The sequence below is a fragment of the Monomorium pharaonis genome, chromosome 1 (genome assembly GCF_013373865.1).
Source record: "Monomorium pharaonis isolate MP-MQ-018 chromosome 1, ASM1337386v2, whole genome shotgun sequence".
Classification (NCBI taxonomy): Eukaryota; Metazoa; Arthropoda; class Insecta; order Hymenoptera; family Formicidae; genus Monomorium; species Monomorium pharaonis.
In genome coordinates this window covers 5,006,158-5,033,488 of record NC_050467.1, presented here as the reverse complement: position 1 = coordinate 5,033,488, position 27,331 = coordinate 5,006,158, and the positions used below count along the sequence as shown (strand labels likewise).

General features: G+C 42.1%; 3 protein-coding genes across 7 annotated transcripts in view; all 3 read left to right on the top strand.

The window, feature by feature from the left end:
- The first annotated feature begins 2,638 nt into the window (after positions 1–2,638).
- LOC105833924 (40S ribosomal protein S5) lies at positions 2,639–4,538 on the top strand. Of its 2 annotated transcripts, XM_012676035.3 has the most exons (3): positions 2,639–2,729; positions 3,581–3,953; positions 4,204–4,488. In XM_012676035.3, exons 2-3 carry the CDS (start codon positions 3,588–3,590, stop codon positions 4,486–4,488), a joined length of 651 nt encoding a protein of 216 aa, XP_012531489.1. In that variant the 5' UTR covers positions 2,639–2,729; positions 3,581–3,587. The 2 variants fall into 2 exon arrangements, with proteins under 2 accessions (XP_012531489.1, XP_028047923.1); XM_028192122.2 differs by lacking the exon at positions 2,639–2,729 and having other exon boundaries at positions 3,588–3,953; positions 4,204–4,538.
- A 204-nt stretch (positions 4,539–4,742) lies between these two features.
- On the top strand, positions 4,743–6,266 carry LOC105833923 (NADH dehydrogenase [ubiquinone] 1 alpha subcomplex subunit 5). Its single transcript, XM_012676034.3, has 3 exons — positions 4,743–4,897; positions 5,038–5,199; positions 5,955–6,266. The coding sequence occupies exons 1-3, from the start codon at positions 4,877–4,879 to the stop codon at positions 6,126–6,128; spliced, it is 357 nt and encodes a 118-aa protein (XP_012531488.1). The 5' UTR covers positions 4,743–4,876; the 3' UTR covers positions 6,129–6,266.
- A 4,585-nt stretch (positions 6,267–10,851) lies between these two features.
- The window catches only part of LOC105837442, a 77,278-nt gene continuing 60,798 nt past the window's right edge, over positions 10,852–27,331 (top strand). For 2 of the 4 annotated variants that reach the window (XM_012682223.3, XM_036293459.1), the window contains exon 1: positions 10,852–11,466. The gene's annotated coding sequence lies outside the window, so the exon portion shown is untranslated. The remainder of the gene's footprint in view (positions 11,467–27,331) is intronic. The other 2 variants (XM_012682221.3, XM_012682224.3) reach the window with 1 other exon arrangement.

Below are 27,331 nucleotides of genomic sequence, written 5' to 3'. Positions count from 1 at the left end.
GCACGGCGCGCAACGTCGAAGCGTATGGAAATCTTAATACAGTCGACGCGAATTTGTAATGGGAACTTGACACTTGAACTTTTTATAATGATTCACAATGTTTTTTTTGACGCTCTTCATGAAAATTTTAATGAGCTCTCGTATAGAGGATGGAAAGAGACAAAAAGATTTTTATTTAAATACCAAATTGGCGGGAATAATTGCAACGGCAATAGATGACATCACGTATTGTGACGTGATAATTACGTAGTGTTTATGTGAACATAATGTGATATAGCGTGAAATTCACATGATAGCACAAAATCGTAAAGTTAATAAATTGGTTTGAAATTTTTGTTAGCACATAAGATCACGCTAATTTCTGATTTTTAGTTTATATTATCGTGTACTTTTACAAATAAATATTATTGCTACGATCCCTAATATTTGCAAAAATTAATCTATATTAATTAATATCTATAAAAGCCTAATTTGATATAAAATTAAATTATGAAATACACGTACTCAACTCGTTATCTCTTTTCCACTTACGTTTATATATGTTTTTATGTTTATCTGATGTATTAATAAAATTAATACGAAAGACACTTTCGCATAATTATGTTTCACTGTAAATTCAAAAATAATCGAGTCGAAATCGAAATTACATCATTCGTAAATGTTTCAAAAATAAGTATGTTTAGAATTTAAAGATTCTAGTCATATATGAGACAATTTGTAGACAATTTGTAAAGAAATAGAAATCATCTTGGAGATTACGTGGTGTAATGAGAAATCAGAACTACTATATAACTACATTAATATACTGAAAATATGCAAATTTGAATTGATCAAGAAAATAACGCAACGATATTAAAATAACCGAAAACTTTGTCTATCTAAGGATCGATTGTTCCAACTTCTTGGTAAACTTATCTAACAGGTAAATATGTGTCTGTCTTTATTTATATAAAAAACAAAATTAAGATAGACGTATGTTTACCTAATAGAGAAATTTACCAAAAAGTTGGAACAACCAACCCTAACAGTTGCAGTCGATTTTATGATTAATATATTGAGCTACACTTTTTGCAAATAGGTCAGATCAGGTTAAGTGTCCGCGATGCATGTCAATGCAAATTTCGTAAATAGGTTATATCAGGTCACACATGTACTGCATAATGCATTATACTTTATAAGACATAAATTCTTGTGTTATGAACATTCAAGCAATTATTTTCATAATGGATTTTCCATTGTTTACGCGAACAAAGTGAAGGATTGCTGTTATTTTCTGCGAAGTCAGGTAGCGATCATAACCTATATTGCAATTATTCTTGTATTATCGATTAGTTAATCACAATTTGAGGCCTCTAGTTGATATATAAGAACGAGGATAAGTAATAATTGTAGTTGATTAAGTATACCGGTTTTACGTTTTTCATTTTATCATCAGTTTACAAACGGGCATAGAGTGATCATCTCTACAATAGCACGCGATTATTACTGATTACTCACGTGCATTTTCAATGAGTTTATTCGTGTAAAAAAATCTATGATAAATTCATTGTATAAATAATAACTCGCACGAAGTTTATTTGATGAAACTATCATATATAGATATTATGCTACAGATTTTGTATTTATTATGATAAATCTAAATTATTACATCTTGTTAAAAATAAATGATAATTTTAATAGCTTTGTGAAGAAATTCGAATGTACAATTTGATTAATGTTTTCTTAACTGGATTTTATAAATCTCTAAAGAAAACAATCTAGAAAAACAATTAAAGAGAGAAGTCAACAAAATTTTGTGGCTTTATGCATGAATAATAATTAACATGGAAATGCTTGTGGAACATCACTTTTGGAAAATTATTAAAGTGTTTTATTATATTTTTTATATAAATAAATAATTATGAGCAGAGTTAGCAAGCAATATTAAGCATGATAATAGAATATTAAAAAATAGAAAAATTTTTAACAAGCAACTCGCAATATAATTTCTCTGCGACAAAAAGGTACATTTGGCGACATCTTACAAAAAGTCTCTGAAGCTCTTGACATCTATCTCATTCTAGTCGATATTGTGAAGAAAAATCTCGGAATGATTTCTAGCATGATCGTGATACAAGGGATTTTTTGAGAAACCAAGATTATTGTATTGTTTTTATATAATTTTAGCGAGTGTTTATTGATATTTATAAAATTAGTACAACTGGCAATGTGTGCAACGTTATAACTTATAAGACTTCTCCAAAATAATTTATCGAAGAATAATTATCTATTGATAACGTGACATTGAATTCATTATTTTGCTAGCCAAAATAAATTTTTTATTTTCCCTGTTTTTCTCTGCGATATACCAATAGGTAAATCTATTTCAATTAGAATACGCACTAAAGTACGAAAGGTGTAATGTAGTGCAGCTACAAAGTGCACACCCATTTTGACAATCAAATCAAATCAGAAACTGTGTACCTTCCATATATTTATTATGTAGTGTTATTTGTCGCTGATTACATCGAGCTCAACAAGCCATAACTGCGTCCATATAATTAACGTCATATTTATATTTACAAGCGCGAATACTGAAATGCCATTGAAGGTCTACAAAATTAATTCGTCCTCGTCGCCGGGCTGCGACTTTGATTAGCATATTCACAAAATCCGGCGATCATAGGTAGATGGCGCTCGCGGAAGCATGGCCTTTTCCTGTTCACGCTTGTTCGGACGAAGACGTGAACGTAAGTTGTGAAGTAGAAATAGCCGTTACTGCGGGATAATTTCTGGACGAGGCAAGGCGGATAGGTCCGGATGGGCGATCGGGAACGAGCGAGAGCCGCGGGTGATCGTGGGGGTGTCGAAAAATTTGCGAGATTGCAGCGCGAGTAAAGCATACCCGGAATGCGGTACATGTGACCGCGTGGCCACATGTTTTTCCAGTTTCGTGCTTGTCTGGCATTTTTCATTAAGAAATGTAACGTGTCGGAATCATTTAACCTGGCCGACTCGCTATCTACTTGTCGCAACGCGTCTCGACGTACTGTCGTACTTTATCTCGTCGTTCACCCTCCAAGTCGTAGCTTCAGAAAATCCAAACAAAGCGAATAGCCGCTCCCGAAAATATAAATATTTCATTCTGTCGATGCTCGTTCATGAATTTATTCAAACGCGAAGAATTATCTTTTTCACTTGTCGATAGATATTCGTTAATGTTCTCTAAGTGTATTTATTCGTAATTTTATTAACAACCGTTTTAATTCTATTGTATTATACTTTTTATTGCGGTTTTTTAATGGAGTGACAGTAAAAAATATTAGCTTAGTGCGATACAAGATCAATTTGTACTGTGTGTGTGTGTTTTATATAGTTTAAAAATTACTTGAAATTTTTAATATCACGATCAGATATAGATTTCATGAATATAATTTAAGATCTTGATGAATAAATTTTTCTGTGATTTCTTAATACAGACAAACCTTTTTTTAGTTTACCAATGGAGCAATTGCAATTGATTAATTGATAAATTAAAAAACTTGCCTTATCTCATGCTTCATTACAGAAATAAGTAACAGCTTTCTATGTTTCTTTACAGGTAAACAATGGATGACAAAGAAGTTTTCGAGGATATGGTGGTGGCAACCACGAACACGTTGCCAGTAGCAATGCCGGCTGAATTGCCGGAGATCAAACTGTTTGGACGCTGGAACTGCGACGATGTGCAAGTGAACGACATGTCGCTGCAGGATTACATCGCGGTTAAAGAGAAGAACGCGAAATATCTTCCACACTCTGCGGGACGTTATGCGGCGAAGCGCTTTAGGAAAGCCCAGTGTCCAATTGTGGAGCGTCTGACAAACTCACTCATGATGCACGGCAGGAATAACGGAAAGAAACTGATGGCTGTGCGAATTGTTAAACACGCCTTTGAAATCATTCACCTTCTCACTGGCGAGAATCCCCTACAGGTGAGTGCACACTGTTTACAGTTTATTCTACATTAAAATCCCTGCATTTTAACATGAATAATTATATGTTGAAGGATCTTGAAAAATTTATCTTGATATATTCACACTAGCCATATTGAACCATTTTATATTATACAAAAATGTCACATTGATATTAAAATATCAATTGATATGTAATTGAATATTGTCACATATTTGTATTATACGGTTGAATTACCATTGTTTGATTCAAATAATACTTGTGTTTCAGGTTCTCGTCACAGCCATCATCAACTCAGGCCCGAGGGAAGACTCAACGCGTATCGGACGTGCCGGTACGGTAAGACGACAGGCCGTGGATGTGTCTCCGTTACGTCGTGTTAATCAAGCCATCTGGTTATTATGTACTGGCGCACGAGAGGCCGCATTCCGCAACATTAAAACGATCGGCGAATGTTTAGCCGATGAGCTTATTAACGCTGCTAAGGGCTCGTCGAATTCGTACGCGATCAAGAAGAAGGACGAGTTGGAGCGTGTCGCCAAGTCTAACCGATAAATACATAACTTTCTACTTACGGGAAAAAATAAAAATGTTCTATCTTTAAATTGCTCCTGATTTCTTTTTTTTTTCGATCCACTGTTCCTTATCATGACGTCCAGATAATAGGAAACAATTATTAAAATACTTGTGTCACTAATTTGCATTGTTTAAATTTAACTAAATTTCTTCAAAAAATTTGATACGTATTAATTTTAAAAAACTTATAAGTTATAAATTTGTCAGAAATATAACAGGATTTTATAACATTGACGTTCCAAAACTCATTGAGAGTGGTACAGCCTTCCACTCGTGAGAAAGTACAACGGTATAAAATTTGAGGTTAGGAACCTGACGGGAAGGGAGATCTCCAATATATCAAGTGTTAGGTAATACTGCCCTGACTATGGCAAATATACTCAAAAAGGTAATGAATATGGTTATTCAGAATATCATTTATCGCAATTTATATTTATACTACGTATTGATCCATTCTAATAAATAAATATTTCTGTGTTGTAAGAGTTCAGAATTCACTTTGTTAACATAACCGTCTTTTGTTTACAGTCCACGAATTTAAAAGGCTTAGCCGTTTGCAAAAATCCTCACCAAGAATTAATTCCGTTGTACAATAGAATTTTGAGAGTGCTAGAAAAGTTTCCGAAAGACTACACTTATCGAAAAGAAACAGAAGAGCTTGTCAAGAACAGATTGAAAGTCATGAAAAAGGTGAATAATGTTAACTGTAATATAGTAATCATTATTTGAAATGAGTTTTTAATTCATTAATTATTATACGCAGTCATATTATACGAAAATGTAGCTTTTACAGAGCTTATAACTTGCATATAATGTTATTCATCAAACAGAAAACTCATATATTATAATTACAATGACCATATCCTCTTAGGCCTATTTCTACCAACGTAAATTAACTTTAATCTTGGATTAAGTTACTCTTTATCTCTTTCTAATTTTTGGAACTAGAATGAGATAACAAGTAAATTAAACCAAGATTAAAATTTAACTACGTTGGTAGAAATAGGCTTTAGACAGAATTATATTAAAGGCAAACTTAGAATTTTATTCCTATATTTCTATGTTTCAAACCAGTTTGTGATTGTCAAAAGTCTACACATTTCGAAATTTGTTTTAGTAGTATTCCCGAGTTAACTAACACCACTCTAATATAAGATTAAACTTGTTGCTTGTTTCCATAAACAATTCACTTATTAGTACTATGTTAAACATTGGAACACTAATTATAAAATAATTTTCTATAATATTGTCAAGTTTGATTAATTAAAAATATGAGTTAAATAATAAAATTAAAAACTTCATAACTTTCAACTTAATTTTTTTAATAAATTAATTTTTAATTTTATTTAGTTTTTAAAACAACATTTAATAAATGTACAATCTGTATATAGTTGTAATAATAACAATACTATATGCTGTATCTGATCAAGCGTTGTGTTTCACAGAATGAAAATATACAAACTATAGAGGACAAGATAAATTCCGGACAGGTTGAAGAACTTATAATACAGGCGAAAAACGAAATATCACTGGCAGAGAAGATGTTAGTATGGAAACCATGGGAGAAATTGATGCAGGATGCACCACCCAACCAGTGGACGTGGCCGCCGTATAAATAATCTCAATTTGTTATAGATATTTGTACATAGCATATACAGCTACTACTAATGTGAATGAATAGATTACGCATTATATATACGTTCACAATATTAATGTGAGACATTGTTATTTAATAAATATTCCTTATAACGCTCTCATTTTTTCGCAGCTTTACAGAAGTAAAAAGCTATATAAATTTAAAGATCTAGTAGAATTTGAAGATAAAGTAAATAAATGAATAATCCCTGAAATCTCTCTTTAATTGTAATTAAATATTCAATATATACATAATTTTGTTATAACTATATATAAAATTTCGTTTATATACGATTTGAGCAGAGAGGAACCTGAGAGCTGTCATCGCGTCGTTTTAGGTGTTTTAATCCATCAACGCCTCTATGTGCACAAAATGTGGACATTGAACTATCTAGTCAAATATCTATGAATCCCGTAGGTAATAACTTTTTGGGTCTCTTCTATGCTATGTCCACGTTTATTTGGTTCTGTTTCATGCTATACCCGTAAATTTTACAATTATATGCATTCATATTTTAAATCTGTTTATGCAAATGTGCAATACTGACACTGTACAGATATAGCAAGGAACAAAACCAATATTTTATCTCGCATCACGTTTATCATATATCATTTTGTTCCACATATACATAATAAAAATTCACTCACCGATTGCTGTCGCTGCTCCTGCTGCTGCTGCTACTGCTACATTCCTTTTTCGGAATACCGAGTCACTCGAATCCATGGATGCCGCTTCATTATCCTGCTATTCTCGAACCGCACATTAATAACGATCGCCCGATACTTTATTCGGCACTCCCGATATTACGAATTTATATCACACATATCACACACGAGTAAAACGTAAACCGCGCGCAAGAATTTTACTTGGCGCGACTATTACATTTGGAAAAATACGTTAAAAGTACGACACTGAATACGCGAGACACGCACAGAGTCAACGGAACGTACGTCCGATCACGTCCGACCGGCGCTGGAGCACGACTGCCGGCACGGCAGCGGCGGACGTGGCCGTTGGTAGGTACACTCGGCGGTACTCGGCGCTAGTCGGCGCGACTCGGCGGCCGACTTGCCGAGTCGCGCCGACTAGCGCCGCGTACGGCCGAATGTACCTACCAACGGCCACGTCCGCCGCTGCCGTGCCGGTAGTCGTGCTCCAGCGCCAGTCGGACGTGGTCGGACGTTCCGTTGACTCTGTGCGTGCCTTGCGTGTGCTCGCGTATCCAGTGCCGTACTTTTAACGTATTTTTCCAAATGTAATGGTCACGCTAAGTGAAATTCTCGCGCGCGGTTTACGTTTTACTCGTGTGTGATATATTATCCGTGATATCGGGAGTGCCGAATAAAGTATCGGGTGATCGTTATTAATGTGCGATCATTATTAATGTGGTTCGAGAACAGCAGGATGATGTCAGCAGAAAGCGGCCGGCATCCATGGAGCGACTCGGTATTCTGGAAAAGGAATGTAGCATTAACAGCAGCAGCATCAGGAGCAGCGACAGCAATCGGTGAGTGAATTTTTATCAAATCAATTATTTGAATTTATATCATGTATATGTGGTATTACACATTTATTTATTTTTTTATTTTTTTTATTACACATTTATTTTTTATTTATTTATTTATTTTAAGTTAGTACTTCAAATTCATTGCTAGATGACGCCACTACACGGTTTTGGCGTGTTTGGCGAACATCTGATGACATGAGATAGCGCGTCCTTGCTGTTATGATGTTTTATCTGTTTTATGCACGAATCCAATTGAATGCCTGCACTTTGCATGCGATTTCTTATCGGATAATCCTTTTAAATTATAAAACATGCTGATGAAAGAAAAGGAATAAGATAGCTTAAATACAAATGTTATAGAGTTCCGTAAAATGTGCGTAATTTTCTATAGAAAAAGTTTTAATAATAGAAAATAATAGTAGGAAAATATTTTATTTAAATAACAAGTATATATATATATATATATATATATATATATATATATATATACACACATATATATACATATATATGTATATAACGGCGAACTTTTATAGAACTCGACTCATTGCCGATGTTTCTTTAACTTCCGGGTCTGATCGCCACGGCAATCACATTCGTTGGCTATTATCTTATTGCGCACCGGTATCCCTCGCTCTTTACTTTTTTTGTTCTTGCGCGTATTTCTCTCGGCCCTAATAATCGCAAAACCGGCCGTTCGTTCCTCGGTCGTATCGCGGTGGTCCGTCCGAATCGTTCGTTCGGATCGATCGTGATTGGGTTCTGCACGCGGCTAAGTGCACCGACGAAAAAACGATGCAGTCGACTTGCGCGCGGGCGCCTGGGGCACCGTAATTTCCTGATCGTCCACCGAAACCTGACACGGGCAGTCTCTCTCTCTCTCTCTCTCTCTCTGTCTGTCCGCAAAGTGCACGTTGCGCGCTCCCGATTATTACGAAATATAAAACACATGTTCTTCGATATCAGCCCTAATAATCATTTAATTGCGCGAGTAGCTCCTTAAAAACGATCATAAACAAGTTAATAACGTTTATCATTTTCGCCGCATTGAGAATGGACTTCACGTGCGAGTGATGCGTGAAAGCGAGAGCGCTTGATGATCAAAACTCGACATTCGTCGTGAAGAATGCGATAATTTTTCAGACGCTGGTTTTCATTAGAAACTATTAGCATTGAGAAGTAAATCGTTTATCTTGTAAATGGAATTCAGATATAGAATACGGCAATGCAATCATTGATTACTACTCACTGTTATTTATTTTTTCAGTAATTTTGATTTAAAAAAGGGTACTCTCAATGATTGAAATGTATTATCACTGAAAAATAGTACATATCTAATTGATATAGAAATAACTGATTGATATAGATATAAGTAAAGCACTAAAATCAGACTATTTACTGTCATGCAACGTAATGTACTGTGTAATTCCGATTAGAGAGTAGTTATATAAAACAAACAGCTTTTTAAGTAATTAATTCTTGAATAACTTTTCAAATAATACTTTCTTCCAAATTTGCATTTTACAAATGGATTAGTCTATCTTTTGTTCTATAGTATCTTTTTAGATAATGGATATACATGTACTTTTCGATATTAGCTTTAATAATTATTTAATTGCATAAATCTTTTTAAAATTAATAATAAAAAAATTAAAAATAAGGTTTATTATTTTGACGCATCAAAGATCAATTTTTTAAGTTGTAAAAAGTGAAAGCACTTGGTTAAAAAAGGATGTTAAGGAAAATTTTATTTTTAGTTTACCATGCTTGAAAGAAGTACAACATACATTTTTTATAGTTTTTGAAGCAAGAAATTCGATAGTTCTAGTTCAAAGTTAAAATTGTGCCATATGACAGGAACAGATAAAAAATAGAGCTTAAATAAGAAAAACACATGATATCGTAATCATTCGCGAGATAGTATGGTACATCATGTTTTAATATTAAAAATATATATTTACGTTTCATAGTTTTATTTGATAACGAAACTATCAGATGTGATGAATAGCGATAAGAACAGCGATTTGTCGGGTAGGAAAAGCTGACTCGACATGTTTGTGCAGACGCACAAAAATTTTCCGTTCAAAACACCTTTCTTGCGTGCTTCTTATAACTATTGCAATTATGAATGCTGTTTTTAGCTATAGACTCCGGCTTCCCGAATAAAAATCTCCCTAACTCTCCGCTAAATGCTCTGAAAAAAGCCTCTGGTTAAGTACTTAAAATTTTGGTGATTACTTTAGAACAATCTTTTTTGAAATTATCCTTTGATTTTCAATCAGAGACTCCAGCTTTTTAAACAAATTTGCTTAAATTTGATTACCTTTCTTCTAAAAGTTTTGATAATTTCCCATATGCAGAGTTCGATCTTTAGTGAAACACTAGATAAAACGTAACTGGAATAAACTATTTGGCTAAATTTTTTCTAAAAAACAAATACACATAAATTAAAGCTGTGCTAATTAGATGTTTTATCTTAAAGATAGTTTTCGCATCTTGTTAATGGACCAGTCCATTTGGAATTTTCTCTAGCAAGATATCGTAAGGTGTCGAACATTAATAGATTTATTTTTCAAGTATTTTCATTCCCATTAACATTTGGTTGGCTGATATAATTACTGATGCAACAGTGCAGAGAGTGAGAAACGCGCTATCTAATTTGAGCTCCTTCACTTCACGCGCGATTATGACGCAAGCCAAAAGTCAACGGGCCGCCGACTCAAGCGTTTCCCTCTGAAATTTCCACGTTCACCCGCGCGCAACCGTGTCGATCGGGCCTCACAATTTTCAACGCGCTATCTCATTTTTTCAATCCAACAGCCTAACGCGGCGAGTCATCGAGCCACATACCAGTCATTTTGCCGGAGGGCGCGCCGTGACCGGCTCGCCTCGCGTCTTATCGGTCTCGTTTCCCGCGGAAGGGAGCCGTCCTTGCGTCCCCCTGCAAAGGGGGTCGCGGCGCGCGAAGGATCGACCGGGGGGCCCCCCAGGGGGAGGCTGATAGAGAAGAGCGAAATGGAAAAAGGTGTACCGTTCTCCGGCGAGAGAGGTAAACGAGCGGGTGGCGTATAGCGCGGCGCGCCGCGGGTCGGGTGGTAAGAGGAGGGTCGAGGAGGGGAAGGGGACGGTGGCGCGCTCTATCCCCACCACCGCGGTCTCGCGGTTGCGCGGCGGCCGGCGGCGAGCCTGCGCGGGCCCCGCACGGCCCGCACTCGACCGCGAGACGCCGAAGCGACGGTTAGCGGTACACGTTGGTCGCGCACCCGCGCAAAACAACACACTCTGCCCTTCTCCAACGTTCACCGTACGCCCTCCGCGCCGCGCCGCCGTCGCCGCCGCCACCTCGTGCGATGTAAACACGGCCCGCGCGCGTTCGGCAGGTGGTCGCAGCTGCGTGGTATCGCGGTGCGGTACCGTTTCCAGAGAACGCGGAAGAGTATCTACGAGGTCTGCCTCTACGAGGGGAGGCGAGGGGGAGGAGAGGTCGTCGCGCTTCGTAATCGTCGGCGTCCGCGTGTCGCGATTTGGCGGTCGACAGTGATCGTGACAGTGCATGACATCCGTCGTGTTCCCGGCCGATCGAGAGTCCCGGCGCAGTGCATCGTTCTCTTTCCCTCTCTCTCTCTCTCTCTCTCTCTCTCTCTCTCTTCGTCGGACGGTGCAGTGATCTCCGGCCGTGGACCTGAGAGTTTGATCAGAGTTTGATTCGAGGAGAGGAAGTTCCCTTCCTGGACACGGACCTCTTCCTTCGCCGTCCGAGACAGCCCGGCGGCGACGGCGTCGTGGGAAAGGGAGCAACGCCGCGGATTTATCGGTGAGTGAATTATCGATTTTTGCGTCTCCCTTCCGAGCGCTCGGCGAATCGCAGCGAGGCTGCTTCACGCGGCGGAATTTTAATCCTGGGATAATGTTCCAAACTGTAGGAGAGCCAGATCGAACTAATCGAGGATATTAACGATAATACAATTGTTTCGCGCTAAGAGAAAGGTATATCTGTATAGTTGCATAAAGTAATTTTGATTACGGGCTTCACTCTTTTATAATTATTACCGCTGTAATATTAGAAACAGTAAATCGGGTATAACTGGACTAGGTGTAGTTTTAATATAAATCTTGACAAGATCCAGATGGAAAAATTAACATTTTTATGTAATTAGATGCAATCGCAATTATAGTGATTACAATTATTTTTTTATCGTTTGCTTATTATACAATATTTACGTACTAATAAAAGCTATACCTATAACTTGTTAAAACAACTGTAAATATAGGTGACACTGAGAATAATTGCCAATTAAATTATGATAATCGCAACCTTTTTTTGTCTCTCCGTGTTACTCCTATGTTTGTGACATCATTTATCGCGAAAAAGCTTTGGCCTAGAATCGTGTTGTTTCGACCAATATTTCATTTCCCTAATTTATCCTCGACGAACAAATTTAAAAGTAAAAATGGAGGTAATTAACGACGGAATGCAAATTATGCGACGTTTGTCACTGTCGGGCTGGCGGTTGAAATTGAAAAACGCGCGCGCGCGCGCGTCTCGAGCTTTTTATTCCGTCCAGATTATTTATTCCACATTTCATTTGATGTCTCCCCCTCGTAAAAATGACCGTATCTCGCGATTCGAGACACGTCTCGGGGTATGCGTGTATTACGTACGTGGGCAGGCGCGTTTCTAAATAACGAAAGGATTAAAACCCTTAAAAGCTCTCTGAAATAAATTATGCGCGCGCCGTTCCCCGCGGTCGCGTGAATGCATGAGTAATGCGTATTGAAATAACGCGATACACAATTAACATGCTATGCCACACGCGCGCGGCATTTACGCGGAATAATTTGTATAGACAAATCGCGTCGGTTATTCGTGCGCCGCGTCACGATACAACTTCGCCGCGCGGCTGATTTATTTTCGCATAGCGCGCGGTGGGACGCGGGCCGAAATTTTTCTTATCGCCGGTCGCGATATTAGCGCACGTCATCGAAACGACAGGATAGGCGGACATTAATATTAATCCGCGGGACGTTTCTCTATTTATCTGCGGCCACAAGCACGACGAGTGATTATTATTCAACGCAACGCAAATTCGCGAGCCCGTCGCTATATCGATATTATTTGAAGGAAAAATGTGCTTTGAATCTCTCCAAGAATCTAGCGGTAAAATTACAAAGCGGTTAGCCTTGAGAGCCTGGGAAAATAATTTTACGAATATCCACGTTTTTCTTTGGCAAATAAAACGTTTGATTTAAGGGGACTGGCGGTAGGTCAGATTGGATCATACTTACCTTTGACAATTTTTTCTTTTCGTCACGAAACGAATGATTGTACGAACGTAAAATTTCGAAGAGCGTTTATACAACGTGTAAAGAGCGGGAAAAAATTTGTTCTACAAATGCTTATATATAGTTGTAGCATATACTTTCTTTCTGCTTTGTAATGATATTTCCATGTTGACGAAATTTAGTTAGAAATTCGGAGGAGAAATCTCTACAAAATAGAAATAAAAATTAACAAGATGATAATTATTATTAATCGGAAACTCAAATTGAAAACTGAACCACCACTCTGTTACTTTTTATTGTAAAGAATACTTTAACTCTATTTTATGTAAGTATATTATTTATTATAAAAAAAAGAAATGTTTTTTCTGTTCTCAACATGTACAAATACCCCTCAAGACTTTTCCGCGTTTATTTAATCTATCACAAAAAATTGTCAAATAATTTTCAGCAGTCTGACCTTCCAGAGTCCCCTTAACACCTGCAAGGGGCGAGAGATTGATCTCTGGGATTGAGAAAATGAAACCTACAGATACCGGTCGCGCGCCGAATACTTCGGTCTTCCATAACAGGCGAGAAATGGGTCGTGAGTCACGAACAATTTCGCTGAGAAAATTGCGACGTTCGCACGTGGGCATATGTGCGTATACGCTCGTTGACACGGCGAGCGGGTTGCACGCCCTATTTCCATTCGTACACCTTCGGCCACGTACGTAACGCCGCCGTGCACGTGTGTCGCGCCGCAGTGTGCACTTGCGAGAGAGCGCACAGGTGGTATCCACGTACGTACGTGGTGTCGGCGGGTACCTATGTCCCCGCTGATTAATTTTCGACTATCTCGCGTGACGTTGACCCGCTTTCGAAGCCGCGTCGCGATCACGCGCGCGGCTAATCGGGTTAACGTCCTCTCTCTCCCATCGGTACCCGTCGTTATCGTTTAATTATTCTTTTCAGATAGACGTCCATTACACTTTATGTCTCGTGTTCTCTGTTTTTACACGACAAAAAGCCCCAGCCCCAGGTTAGAACCAGCCACAGTCGTACTTCGAAACGCCATTTCATCGCTCGTAAACGACTCGCTTTAATCGCGTTTTAATCGCGCCGAGGTGTCGTCCAATTGCCGGATGATGAATCGCCACTTAAATCTTTAAATCGTAATGCTCCGGAAGAAAAGGGGGATATCGGGAGAACGAAGGGTGAGCGAGGAAAAAAGGGGGAGAGAGGAGACGATCCTGGCGATCCTCGCTGCCGAGCCGTCGATCGTCCGCGGTTGACTATAAATCCCGAAACGCGGATCGACCGCCCATCCGGTCCCGCGTTTAGTTATGGCCACGCTCGTTACGCGCCATGTGCGTCTCGCACAAATATATACGCTATCGGCGATATCGCGTGCGAACGTGCGTGCGTGCGTGCGTGCGTGCGTGCAATAGTTGAGGAATGCGCCGAGAATTTTCATTGCGCGCGATTCGGATTTTTTCGTCGCTGCCTCCGTCGGTAGCGTCACGAGGTGAAAACAGTTGTTTACCTATGATAATCATTTTTCCCAGGGCGATCAACCTCCGCGGTTATTGCGACCGTTCTATGGGAACGCACGTCCGATTATCGTCGTGATTTACGGGCCTTTAAACGTGGGAAAGAGCCACCGGCGCTGCTCTCTTTGCCACGCGTTCTAAATTTTTACTCATTTAGGCTAACGACCGATTTAGCCCCGAAAACGATATTCCCGAGGTATTTGCACCTGTCGGGATTACTTCCAACGGTCCGGTGAAAACGTTTTTTTTTTCTCTCCTGCACAACCATTATCCGCTATTTATCGCGGACTATCAAGTTTGCCAGCTCGCAAAAGTTGCTTGTACGAATCTCGCGTATCTTTGATTGAAACTTTTTGTGTCTTGCCTTATTGCAACTGGCAGCCGAGAGGAGCGCAATTAAAGGTTGAGGATCGAGGATTAAACGATAATTTATTTACAAATTAGAATACGCAATGTTAAAAATACACGCGCGTACAATATTTGCGCAAACTTTCTCGAAACCACAATCCCATTTAGAATAGAATTACTCGAGGGAACTTTATATTGAATATAATGGAATCATTTTGTGAATATGCCCGTTAAGCTGCTTTCGTGCCTTCTCGCAGGTCTTTCACGGCGTGAAAGACAGGCGCAGGTCTCGGTTATATCTCCATATAAAAAGAATGGTCGCCCGCGGCGCGGGCGATATTCCAAGACGTGGAAAACAATGCCAACGGAGATGAGCGCATCTTTCCGCTTGCAGCCAAGTACAATGCGCGATTTTTACGAGCACCCACCCCGGTCGGCGGAGAGATGTTATGGCTTTCGCGGTACAACCGAACGAGTAGTAGCCGTAGGAAAGATGGACGGATTTAAAAAAGGAAAAAAAGATTCGCACGGCTATATCCCCCGTGTGCGCCGAGGTTCGCCTTGTGTGCGCGGCTCGCCTATAAATGTCGTATTCCGCGGCGACTTACTGCGTTTCGGGGAGTGTCGTTTCCCTCCCTTCGCCGCATTCCGCGAATTTTCCACTCCGCATTTATTTTCCCCGCACGCATTTATTTACTCGCCGAGGTCGCGATAAATTAAATCGGCGGAAATTTTTATCTCCCAGCAACCGGTCAATGATCTTTCTCTCTCTCTCTTTCTTTCCGACGCAGGTGGCTTGTTTAAATATTTTCGTCGGAATATCTGCGATAACTGTGATATTTCACAAAGCATCGTTATATATATATATAAGGTGACGGTTCTAACTGATCGAAACAATTTTACGAAATTAAATTAAATTTTACATGCATAAAAATTACAGACAATTTTTCCTGCATGCATTGTTTAATTTTTTAAATCTAAAATTGCTTTTCAAATCTTTGTTAACATTTAAGTAAAAAAACCGGAATGCTTATAACAATCTTTGTAATGGCACGTTAAAATACCTCTTTAATAATTTTTCAAAATTATGATACTCTGACGTTGTACACATAAGTATTTGAAAATATTTTCAAAATCAGTTTATTGAATAATATATAATATATACAATAATTTTTCCCTGAAATTATAATACTCGCTGTTTATATTGACAATCGTTAAATTTACACTTGAAAGACCCATAATTGGGATCATCCCCTTGTTCCGTAAAACGTCTCGAAATAAATCAGAAATAAAAAGGAGAGAATCGGAGTGCGTATCAGCCACACGGGCAAGTCCCTCTCTCCACTCGAGTCTAGACGATTCGCCGATTATTTGGCGGAACAGTACCGCGGAAACGATACCGCGGATACTGCGATCTCTGGCCGACGGAGTATGGAAAATGACCGCGGAAAGGTAGCCCCTCCGCATTGGTAGAACGTTAACGTGCCGTGACGTTGCCCCGTTAGAATACTCGGCGGCGGCCTACCATCGCGTCCGTGCGCCGATCGTGAACTTTATTTGCACTCCTCCCGTCGCGTCGTGCCGAATCCGCATCTCTTTCTCTCCGCTGCCGGTCGGCCGGTCGGTGCGATAGCCATCTTTTTCACGAAGTTACGGTACTCGCCGCGAATTCTCGCACCGAAATTCGTCTTCCCCTCCCCCCCCCTCCACTCTTCCCCTCCGTTCCGAAAAATTCATCATTCGCACTCGCGAGTGTGTTCCTTCCTCGCGCCTCGTCCAATTTAAACGGCGCGTTAAACGAAGAGAGAACCTTCGCCGCGCGAAGGTGCTTTCCGGTCGGCAGCTATACGGAGTACAGGTGTTTCTTATTTTATGAATTATGTTTGCGCGCGCCATTGTCTTCTCGTTGCACACTTGCGTTGTATCACGACGGTGGGAGGAATGTTATTTGCGCATCAATCATCTTATCGTGCGTCTCGGCCGTTCGTCTCGCGGTAACCGCGTGTAATTCTTCACTTTAGTCGAAAGCGATACGATTATTTTCCTGATATTCAAAGTTTACGCACGCCCGAGAGGCATCATAAATCCAGATAGCGTGTATCAATACAATAAATCAATGGGGGAGGTAATATAACCGCGCGCGCTTCGTGAATTCGCCGCGTTTACATATTCGCCGGTTAGCGTTCGGAATTAATTGGATACGCGGATGGAAACGCAGCGATGTATGTGTACAATTATGGATTCGTAAGCGACGCGAAATGAATTCGCCGGGCATCCTCGAAATGCCGCGCGTAGCGGAATGTGCGGACTCCGGGGGGAAAGGGGAAGGGGAGAGGTTAAAGGTCAGGCGAAAATTGAATGACCATGCGCGAATGAGGCGCGCTGAATAATTTGGGCGCGAGACGACGAGGCTAAGCCGCGCGTCGGCTCGTGAATTCTCTCGGCGGAATCTGAATGTGGATGTCCCGAATGGTAAATTAGTGAGGTGTCGTACTGCGCGTCAGATGTGCCGGACGGTGGAATAAGTGGCGACCCGCTGTGCGTTTCGTCAGCCGACTTTGGCGTATCGGCGAGAGGAGAAGCTGCGCCGCCTCTACGGCGATATTTGTCAAGAATTGGCCACGCGCGTCATCGCCAGGGATTTTTGATGAGATATGCGCTTGTCGCGATCTGTTCGACGCGACTTACGCATTGTTTCGATAAAAATCTTACGTAATACCAGACGCCGTTGCGTCATTTAAATGCAGGTTTTTGTATCGACGTTGGTAAGTGACAAATTAAAAGTATCTTGTGTTTCAATCGGTTAATTAATTCTGATAGGCCTTTATAACGAAGATGAATTCCATGCATATTTGTTACGATTTCAAAAAAAGATACTCTCGATAGAAAGCTCAATGAAAAATCTACCATCTATTAATATTGTAACGTGCGAAGGCTCAATTTATCGGCGCGAGGCGACGCATTAATTAATACGTGGCTATCAAGACGAGAGTAAGAGGTCAGAGTCTCATCCGAGTTGCCTGGCTTCGCGTTCCAGCTCTCACCTTTTGGATTTTGTGGGTCAACCAGGTTTCAGGCTAACGATTATTGCGGCTCTTGCTTCCGAAAGGTGATCGATACCATCTCCACGAGATGGATAACTGAATTAAAATGAGATGAAAGCCGTAATATACCTCTCTCTCCTCCTTTTCTCTTTTTAAGGCACTGCCTCTGCTTTCGTCGTAAATAATTCACAATCGCGTACGCGATCACCTACACGAACTTTAGTCATATGAAAACACTAAAGGAAATGACTCGATCGCGAAGACTGTGTCGAATAGGGGTTTTGTTTTTTTTTTTCTAAATTGTAAACTTTTGACTCGCACCTCCTGCTCTCCCGCACGGCCGTTATTGTTACAGTGAGACCCCGCACCGCATCTACTTCTCATCTCGTTTGGGTTGCCGGTAACCTTGGTACGCGGAAACGAGACCTTGGCGTGTGCAGACCGCCATAAACTCTTACCTAATGTTAAGGGGGCCCGGGGAGAGAGAGAAAGAGAGAGAGAGATAAGGGCCGCCGCGCCGCCGTTGCGCCTCGCGAATGGCGAACGCGCGATATAGCGAGCCTCGTTCGTCGTGCTCAATGGCTCGAGACTTTCACGAGCATTCCTCAACCGACGCGCGTCCTCCGCGCTCCGTTCTCTCTCATCCGCGCGAGAGAGCGCGGCTCCTCTCTCGGCTGGCCGCTCCTCTCTCCGCCGCGCCGCGCCGCGCCGCTCGGCTCCGTTCATCTTTCAGCCGCGTTCTCCACCTGCCTCGCCCATCCTCGCGTGTTCCTCGCGCCCGCGCGAGTGCATTTCTGCGCGGGGCAACGAGCAAGGAACACGAGCAAGCGTCGCGGAAGTCCCGTTTAACCTCTCGAACTCTGATTTACGAAGCGCCCGATTCTCGGCCGCGTCGGAATGTTCATTTGAGATACAATGTCGGCAAGCGCAGCAGCAGCAGCAGCACCGCTATACGCAACCGCGAAGACACACTCGTTAACCCCTACGCCCGTTAACGCCCGTTAACGCGAAATGACGGCGGCACTCTGGGTGCGGGCGCGACCGCACGTGTCTCGGAGCAGTCCATAAATTTTGAACTGTATTACTAGTCGTAGGTTTTCCGCTTGAGAGGACGCGGCTCGCGGTGTATTGCAGTCCGATGGCGTATAACTTTTTGCCCCCCCCCCCCCTCGTCAATTATTCGCCGGGGCGTGAATCGTTCCGTTTACATATTAATTTGCCAAGACCGGTGCTTGAAGCACCGACTTTCGAATATTCGAACATTCCTCGGCGGAGGGTCACTTTTTTTTTCTTTTTTTTTAACGGGACACTCTCTTACTTTCTCGTGTACAACGTGTACATTTTTATGTGTTCACTCTCTCCTAATATACATGCAATATATATTTACCGAAGGACGAAATTGGGCATCGAGAGAGAAAAGCCGCTCCTCGTCTCACGGTTCTCTATATATCCCGGTTTATCTTTCCAATAAGTACCGACTGCTAACGCCTCGCTTTTTTTTTTTCAAGCCGGGCAAACAACTTCCGAGGACCGTAGGTCAGGAGAGATCGTAAATCTCTACCTTAACTGAGACGCGATCTCGGTAAACTTTCGTGAAGCGTGCGGAGACTAAAAAGCGCGGCTAATATATTCTGCCCTAGAGATCCTTGACGTAAATTTTTTTTCAAGCACCCCGGCCGCGCACAGTGCATTCGCACCAGTGATTTATTTAAACTTTTTGAGACATCTCAAGTTGTTTTAGAATTTGAGTATAATCTATGTCATGTCGGACATTAAATTAAAAGGTAGAATTAAAAGGCAAAGGAATTGTGAAAGAATTCCTCACCTATATTTCTTAATATCCAAATTTGCAAGTTATAAATATAAATATGTTAAGAAGATGGTAATTATAGTTCCGCATTTACATTTTGTACATTGATAATCAATATTATAAATTAAAGATTCAACATTTCCATACGTAAATATGTCGTTCCATTAATTCTAGACTTAAAATTACGAAATACCTAAACTACAAATCTATGTAAACCATAGATTAGCAATAAAACTACAATCAACTTTATTAATAAACGAGTCCACAAGTAATTACTAGAATTCCTCAATAATGGAGATATTACAAGTGGCCGTAATACCTACAAGCACTATTTCCTCTGCTAAAATATAATACTATTAAAAGTCGTCTAGAAAAAGTTATATTAGCATTTTTTTTTTAAATCTGGAGGTTCTTAATGATCGAAAGCTTCAATTCGTATTTAACGTTTATATTAATACCTGAATGTGCTAATATACCTGTGCGGCGTGTGATATTTACGTAGGAGAAAGTCGGACAAGGCGAGGAGGTATGATGCGTTTGATTTACGTAAATAAAAATACCGATGTGTAACCAGCCGGCTTCGCTCATATTTGATCGCACGGCGATGGAAAGGCGGATGTTAAAAGGATCCGTGCCGCGAGGGAAATTGCGCGACACGTAAGAACGAGCGCGCGATGCACGTAAGAGGGTAAAACTCATTTCCCGCCGCGCGCGTCGGTCCCTTCTTCCTTCTTTACATCGCGCGGTTTCCCAATGGTCCGGGACTGCGGCACGAGCGGTTATTCAAAACGAAATTACACGAGTATTTCCCTTTCGCCTTACGTATTCGTATTCACTTCGCTAGAGAAATAATTTGAGGACGAGATTAGATCGCATAGCTCCGCGCGACTGGACTTTAATATTTTGTTGCAAGAATTTATTTCTTCGGAAGATTTTAAAACTTTCCTCTTTTTTTTTTTTTCGGTAACGAGTTGAAATATTTTTTTTTCCATTATATGTCGCGACATGTATATTTATTAATTTTTTCTTCTTATCTTTTCAATATAATTTTTGATATTGCAAGTATTAAAAAATTTACTTTGAAAAGTAAAATGTATTGCTGGTCAACGTTTAATTTGGAACTAAAATCTGCTAAAAATAGCGACGATTCGTCTTGAATTTCAAAATACAACGTAAACGACTCGCGGAATTTCCCGATCAAACTGCGCATTTCGTTTACGATCGGTTGTAAAATAGCCCGGGCGATGATGCACGTGGGAGCGAAGAAGGCCGAGTGTTTCTAAGGATTAATATTTGACGTGTGTCTCGGTCGTTCGCGAGCGTTAAACACACCGGCGCGGCGCGCGGCTCGAACGGTTTCCATGCAATATTCATCGAACCCTGAATAGCGGTAGTACCGTGTGTATTCCCGAGAAATGATTATCCTTTGAAAGGATCTGCATTCCAGCGGGGCCCCTTTTTGCAAGGCCGGACATTATGGTCTCGATGCGGTTGCGTAACGCACACACACACACACACACACACATGCGCGCGCGCGCGCGCGTGCGTGCGAGCGGCCGCGTCCTTTTGGCCTCATCAACGTCGCGCGCATTTCAGCTCCATTTCATTTCCGTTTGTTCCCCGTGAATAGCGTTGAATTTCATTCAAGAGGGTAGAGGGGAGGGGGAGGAGGACAAATTCATTGTACGATAAAACGTTTGAACGAGAAGTGTACGGGAGAGGATCTTTTGTCCGCGATCTTTTAAAGCGGGAGAGGAAGACTGTCTTATAAAAAGACTGCCATTCGTAAAAGTAGAAATTTTCTCCGATTGAAAATATTCTATGCGTACATCTTTTTTTATTCCTTGTATATTTTATTCTCGTATCTTTTTGGGGGGGAGGTTGTTCGGAAACGGTAATGCCTCACGTCGCCGGAGGGACCGTAACGAATATCAATGAATCTGAGTGGTAATTCGTGTGTTAATTGTCGTTCGTTTCGACCGGACGTACGTACCGCATTGTATGATTGATCGACCGATTGGTATGCTCCCGACAATGTGCCGATGCGAATGTAATAACTTCTCACCGCGCGCGCCGACTGCGAATTCGGCGCGTACGTGAAGATAAGTATACTTGTATCTCTCGTCTTCCCGCAGTTGTTCCAAACTCGTCACGTCCCATCGAGTAAATGGCCGTGGAATCGTTCGACGTGTACCCCTCTCCGGATATAACGAAACTCGACAACCGGCGGCGTTTGTTTTTGGGTGCGTTCAGATTCCTCACCCGAGTACTCTCAGGCGTCGTTTTATCCTTGTTTAACATTTAGTATATAACTATATATAAATAACAAGGATAAAATGATACCTAGAAACACTCGGGTGAGAATCTGAACGCAGCCTTTGACGGGGGGGAGGAAGTCTCACCGAGCCCACAGGTGACTTATCGGCGACGCGTAGCACAGCTTTATTAATACGACACGTAATAATACGCACTGCCATTAATCTCGCGTAATTGAATGATTACCCGGGGGGGATACCGTCGTTGTGCACATTGTAATTCACAGCGCGGCCGCGCGATTTCTCGTCGTCGCGCCAATTTTTCGCTTCGCGGAGCTCGATCTGCCTTTTTTTTTTATGAACCGGAAAATTGACCGACGCCCCGCGTCGATTGTCGCCACGGTGTCTCGTCGCCGCTGATTGTTTCCTCAGCTGGATCAGTTTCAATTTGCGATTATCTCTCGGGGGTGAGAGAACCGACGAGCCCTCTCGACTTGAGAAACGGTGAGACTTGAAACTGGAGAGAACCGAGACTCCCGTCTTTTAATTCCATTCGACCGCTCGCGAAAGTCGAAGACCAATTTTCCCTCGGTACGTTTTACGGAATAATTTTCCTCGATTGGAATTTAATGCGGTAGTACGGGGCAGTTGGTTTATACGCGTGTGTGTAATTCTCCTCGCGCGTAGCCGCTATTCGCGCGGGGTATGCGTACGCGGTAAAAATAAATATGCATTACGCCGCGGCCGCGGCCGCGCCTATACGTCGGATGCGCCTCTCGCGTCGACATTTATTCGCAGTTATTTCATCGAATCGATCGGCCGCGATCGGGCCCCGTGGAACAAGGAAGCCGCGAGGAAGCCGGGTAAAAGGGCAAACAGGCGGCGGCCGGGTGGGGGGGGGGAAGAGGTGAGGACGCGGAGGGACTAATGGTCCCGGGATATATAGATACTTTCGTGAGCGTTCGCCGGGCAGATAGATGCAATCGCGCGGAAACGTGGCTCGTTGCCGCGCTGCGCCGCGCCGATCGCGGGCGTAAAAGTCCGGCCTCGGCCGCGCGCGCGCGCGCGCCAGGCAGAAATGATTATCGCTCCCGCGGGTCGAAGAAAACTTACGCGTGTATACAGGCGTAATTATATGTGCATATCCCAGGCACGTAACACACGGAATGAAACGGCCCGTGAGCGCGCTACGAGCAAATAGCTGCGAGAAAGAGGTGGAGGAGGAGGAGGAGGGAGAGGAGCCGCATCCGCATGCATGCGTGCGCTCGCGCTCCGAGCTCGGTTATTATTTTCTCTTTACGCGGCAATTATTCGAGAAATCGTGTTATAACTTTATCCACCTTCGCGTTTATTAAAATCACTCGATTTTTACATTCGTTCACCCCCCCCCCTCCCCCTCCCCTCTCCCCCGCCTAATAAAGTCGTGCGTCGTCGTAAGGTGGGACGGTTGATAAAGGATCCGCGCGGGAAGGGTCTAACAGGGGTCTTGATCACTTCGGCTCTCGTCTCCTCTCCGCATCCGCCGGGGATGATTCATTCCCTCGGTAGTGGGTACGGTCGCCGCGCGGAACAGTTCCATTTTACGGTGTCCATAAATATGCGAGATGCGTTCACAAATTACACAGCGAGGCGTTCAGCTCGCGCACAAAGGTAGAAAGTGAGTGCTCCACGTGAGTGTACGTGCGGCGTTCTCTATCACAGATCTCGCCTCTCCTCTCTCTCTCCCTCTCTCTCTCTCTCTCTCAACTCGTGAGCGAAGACGTTGCGCACGTACGTACTGTACACAGCGCCTATTGTGGCCCCCGGCGATCGTACGTAATGTGTTTCGGTCGGATCCTAATCTCCCGACGATGACTCCTTTCGTACGGCGCGGTGGCTCGTGCGCCGTCGCGTATAAAACGCGCACGCTCCACGTGTCCGGCATAGCTGATCGCCGTACACACATTCGACAATATTCGACTCCTTTGTTCTTCCCCTATCCCGCGAGGGAGTCCCGTGTACTGGCACGTATAGTGGCAGTATATGCATGTGTGTCAGCGAAAGTAATCACGGGGAGCAACGAGCCGAAAACCGCGGCGGCGCGCATGACGAATCGTCCGTGATTCCTTAGAAATTACAGCTTCGATATCCCGGCATGGCCATCGGAAGTCCGATCGGTGATAGTAATCACGGATTATAATGGCGCGGAATTGTACGTGACCTTCTGTGACTACCTGCGTGCAATGTGTAGTTCTGCGATCTACAAATTATATATTTAATGAAGCTAATCTTTAGCTGAGAAATGCGGCTCCCAGATTGTGCTGAAGAAATACGAATCTTCTTTCTCGGGAGAGAGCGAGAGTAATCTAATAGTTAGATTTGCGGTATACAGCATGCGTTAAAATGGAAATGCGTTTGGAAAAGAATAAATTGCTTTACCCCCCCCCCCCCTTCCCAGTCTCCAGCAACCAATAGTGATAGCGGTAATAAGGAGTACGAACTATAAATGGTCATCAATTTGCCTGCCACTCTTACTTTAAATTCAGACAATCTAGGCGTAGTTGAGCTCAGCCCGATCGATTCTCGCTTAGTCTACGGTTCTCGGGGCAAGGAAAGATGTAAAGGCAAGAAGAAGGAAGCGCCGTTTGCCACCAATTTGCTCCCCCCGCTCTTCCCCCTTGCCAATCGTGCCCACATGCACTCGCTAAAACGAGAGAGAGTTAGTTAGACTCCTAGCCGGTAGACTTTAGCAATTGCGATCAATTTTAGAGTCTATTCTACGCGAGCGTATCTACGCGAGGGAAGAGGAAGGATGAGCGAGCAGTGGAGGAAGAGTTATTCCCTCCGATCTATAGATCGACGCGTCGACGAAGAACGTGCCCGGAGGGCTCGTACACCACTTTAAATCGGCGAAGCGAGAAAGAGAGGAGGGACGGAGGAGGAAGAACGGTGGCTAGGCGGTGCCCGGGCACCTTCCGCGCACGTACCCGTGCTCCCATGGATTCTCTCCCCCTCTCCTCTCTCTCTCTCTCTCTCTCTCTCTCTATCTATCTCACGCGCGCGCGAGCCAACATCGGCTCCTCGTTCCGCGTAGTCCATCGAGATATCCGAGCCTATAAGTGATCTTAATGACCGCCGCTGGCTATAAAGTCCAAGATTCCTCCGCACCGGCAGCAGCGGATTCCTGCACCTCGCGCTGCAGCTCCCCTAACGTTACCTACGTGCAGCCCGGCGCATAACACCGTCGCAACACGTACCGCCCGTATAATGACTCGTAATGACATCTTACCGATTTACAATCGATTGACCTGGGACAGCGGGATAAGCTCCCTTCGATTCGATTTCTCGCGCGCCCTTAAATTTGATAGATCGATTTTTCACGTACGAAATGTTGAGATAATATCTAGATTTATAGCTCTCCCGGAGTTAGGGATCGCGCACGCGGGGATAAATTGATTACTCCAATTATATCGGGACGGTGATGGATTACTTGTAATTATGACTGTAGACACTGGTATATGCGCCTGAGGTTCCGGTTGTATCTGTAATGACTCTTAATGATATCTTATCCTATTTACAATCGATTGACCCGGGGAATCGAATGGGGGCTGCAGATAAGCTCGTGCGATTGCGATTGTTATGTCTGTAATAGATTTAAAAAAAATAACACGTGAGATAGCTAAATTAATAGTTTCCGCGGGATTCAGGCGCGTATTTAAATACAGTGGAATAATTTAATAATACTCCAGTTACATCGAAATTCGGGGGAATTACAATTTCTTTATCAGTTACAAATTATAACTACATCAGTATTACAATCTGTGTAAATGTTACAATCTCAATAATTGATTCTTCGCTAAATGTAACTGGAAGCTGACAGACGTCTATTTTGGTTCTGTCTGAGGTGAGATTAGTGAAATAGTATGTTGATTAATCCCGTATATCCCGTGACGAAACAGCTTTCTACATTACACATGGCGACTCTATTGTACATTTGCATAATAACTCCTATACTGATTTAGTCTATAGATCCATGCAGCCCCAGATAAGTCTAATCTTGTACGTTACTATTGTTAGAAACTGATTGCGAGTATTTTTTTTTTATTTAAAGTTTAATTTTCTAGATCGAGTCGATATTTTATTTCCCGTTGAATATATTATCGAATTGCGTTATTTAATAAGGTAAAAGGCAAATTGAACATAAAAGTGCTAATGGATTTTTTCTCTCATACTATTAAAAATAAAATTGTCAGAATGAGATAATAGTAGTAATATACATATTTATGTGATTTTGTATCACGTTATTTATATATTTTGACACAAAAAACATGTTTAATGATTATCCGTATATAATTCATAATTCATTTTACAAACTTTTATCACAGCAATGAAGACATTCGCTCTGAAAAGGAGTAAATTATTCTCCATTTTACTCGGAAGTTTTCTTGAAAGTCAAAGCTTTCGAACAAACGCGCAAATATCCTTTTTTCTGCCGTTTTTCCGTATGAAATTCCTCGCGATAACCACATTAGTCGGAAAAAGCGGAAACGCGTTTCTTCCTCGATGAACAAACTCACCGCTCGTCGAGTCGACGAGGTGACTCGCGCGAAATTATCGTGAGCATCGTGCGTAACGCGAATTGCCAAGAGTCGCTTTTTTTTCTCTTTCTCTCTCTCTGTCTCTCTTTCTTATCTTGTCGTTGCTGCCCGACCTCTCGATCGATGGTGGTTTTCTCGTGCATCGCGATTTCTTATTTTCTCGCGAATGCGCAAACCTTTTCGGGTTTGCCCGTGGGCCGGTTAGCTTTACCTTTCACGCGAAAATCGGGACCGGTTCGTCACGTTCTCCTTTTCGTTGCCATCGTTGTCGTCTTCTTCTTTGCGCGACTTCGATCGCGCCTCGAACGGTGGTTACAAGTGCCAATCTCCATTCTCTTTCTCTCTCTTTCTTTCTGCGTGTGTGTGTGTGTGAGAGTTGATCGTTTCTGCATACAGGTTCTCTCGCGCCAATCGGGTGGTATACGTCGGATCCGGGCCGAGCGAAAGTGAGCCGCGTTCTTTCTTAGAGATGCCAATGTTATTACGGAGTATTGATACATTCATATTGATGTTTTAACCTTTCGAGGTGTAGATTGCGATAGTATGCGCGATTGGATACTTCGATTGTCCGGATAAGACACCACGTTTCCATCATTCATGTCTTTGACATCTTGAGAGACATGTAAATATATTGCTTTTTAGTTATATATAGAGACATTAAGTTAATATAGAGAAAGTGTAAGATATATCTGTGCAAGACGCGACTAAGATAACAATAATTGACTGAAACGAAACAAAATGTTTCCAGTGGACAAGTGAGCGTCCATAAATCATTGAATTATATTCATCTACGGCATTATCGTTATTTGCGCGTTCTAACATGGGGAATAACG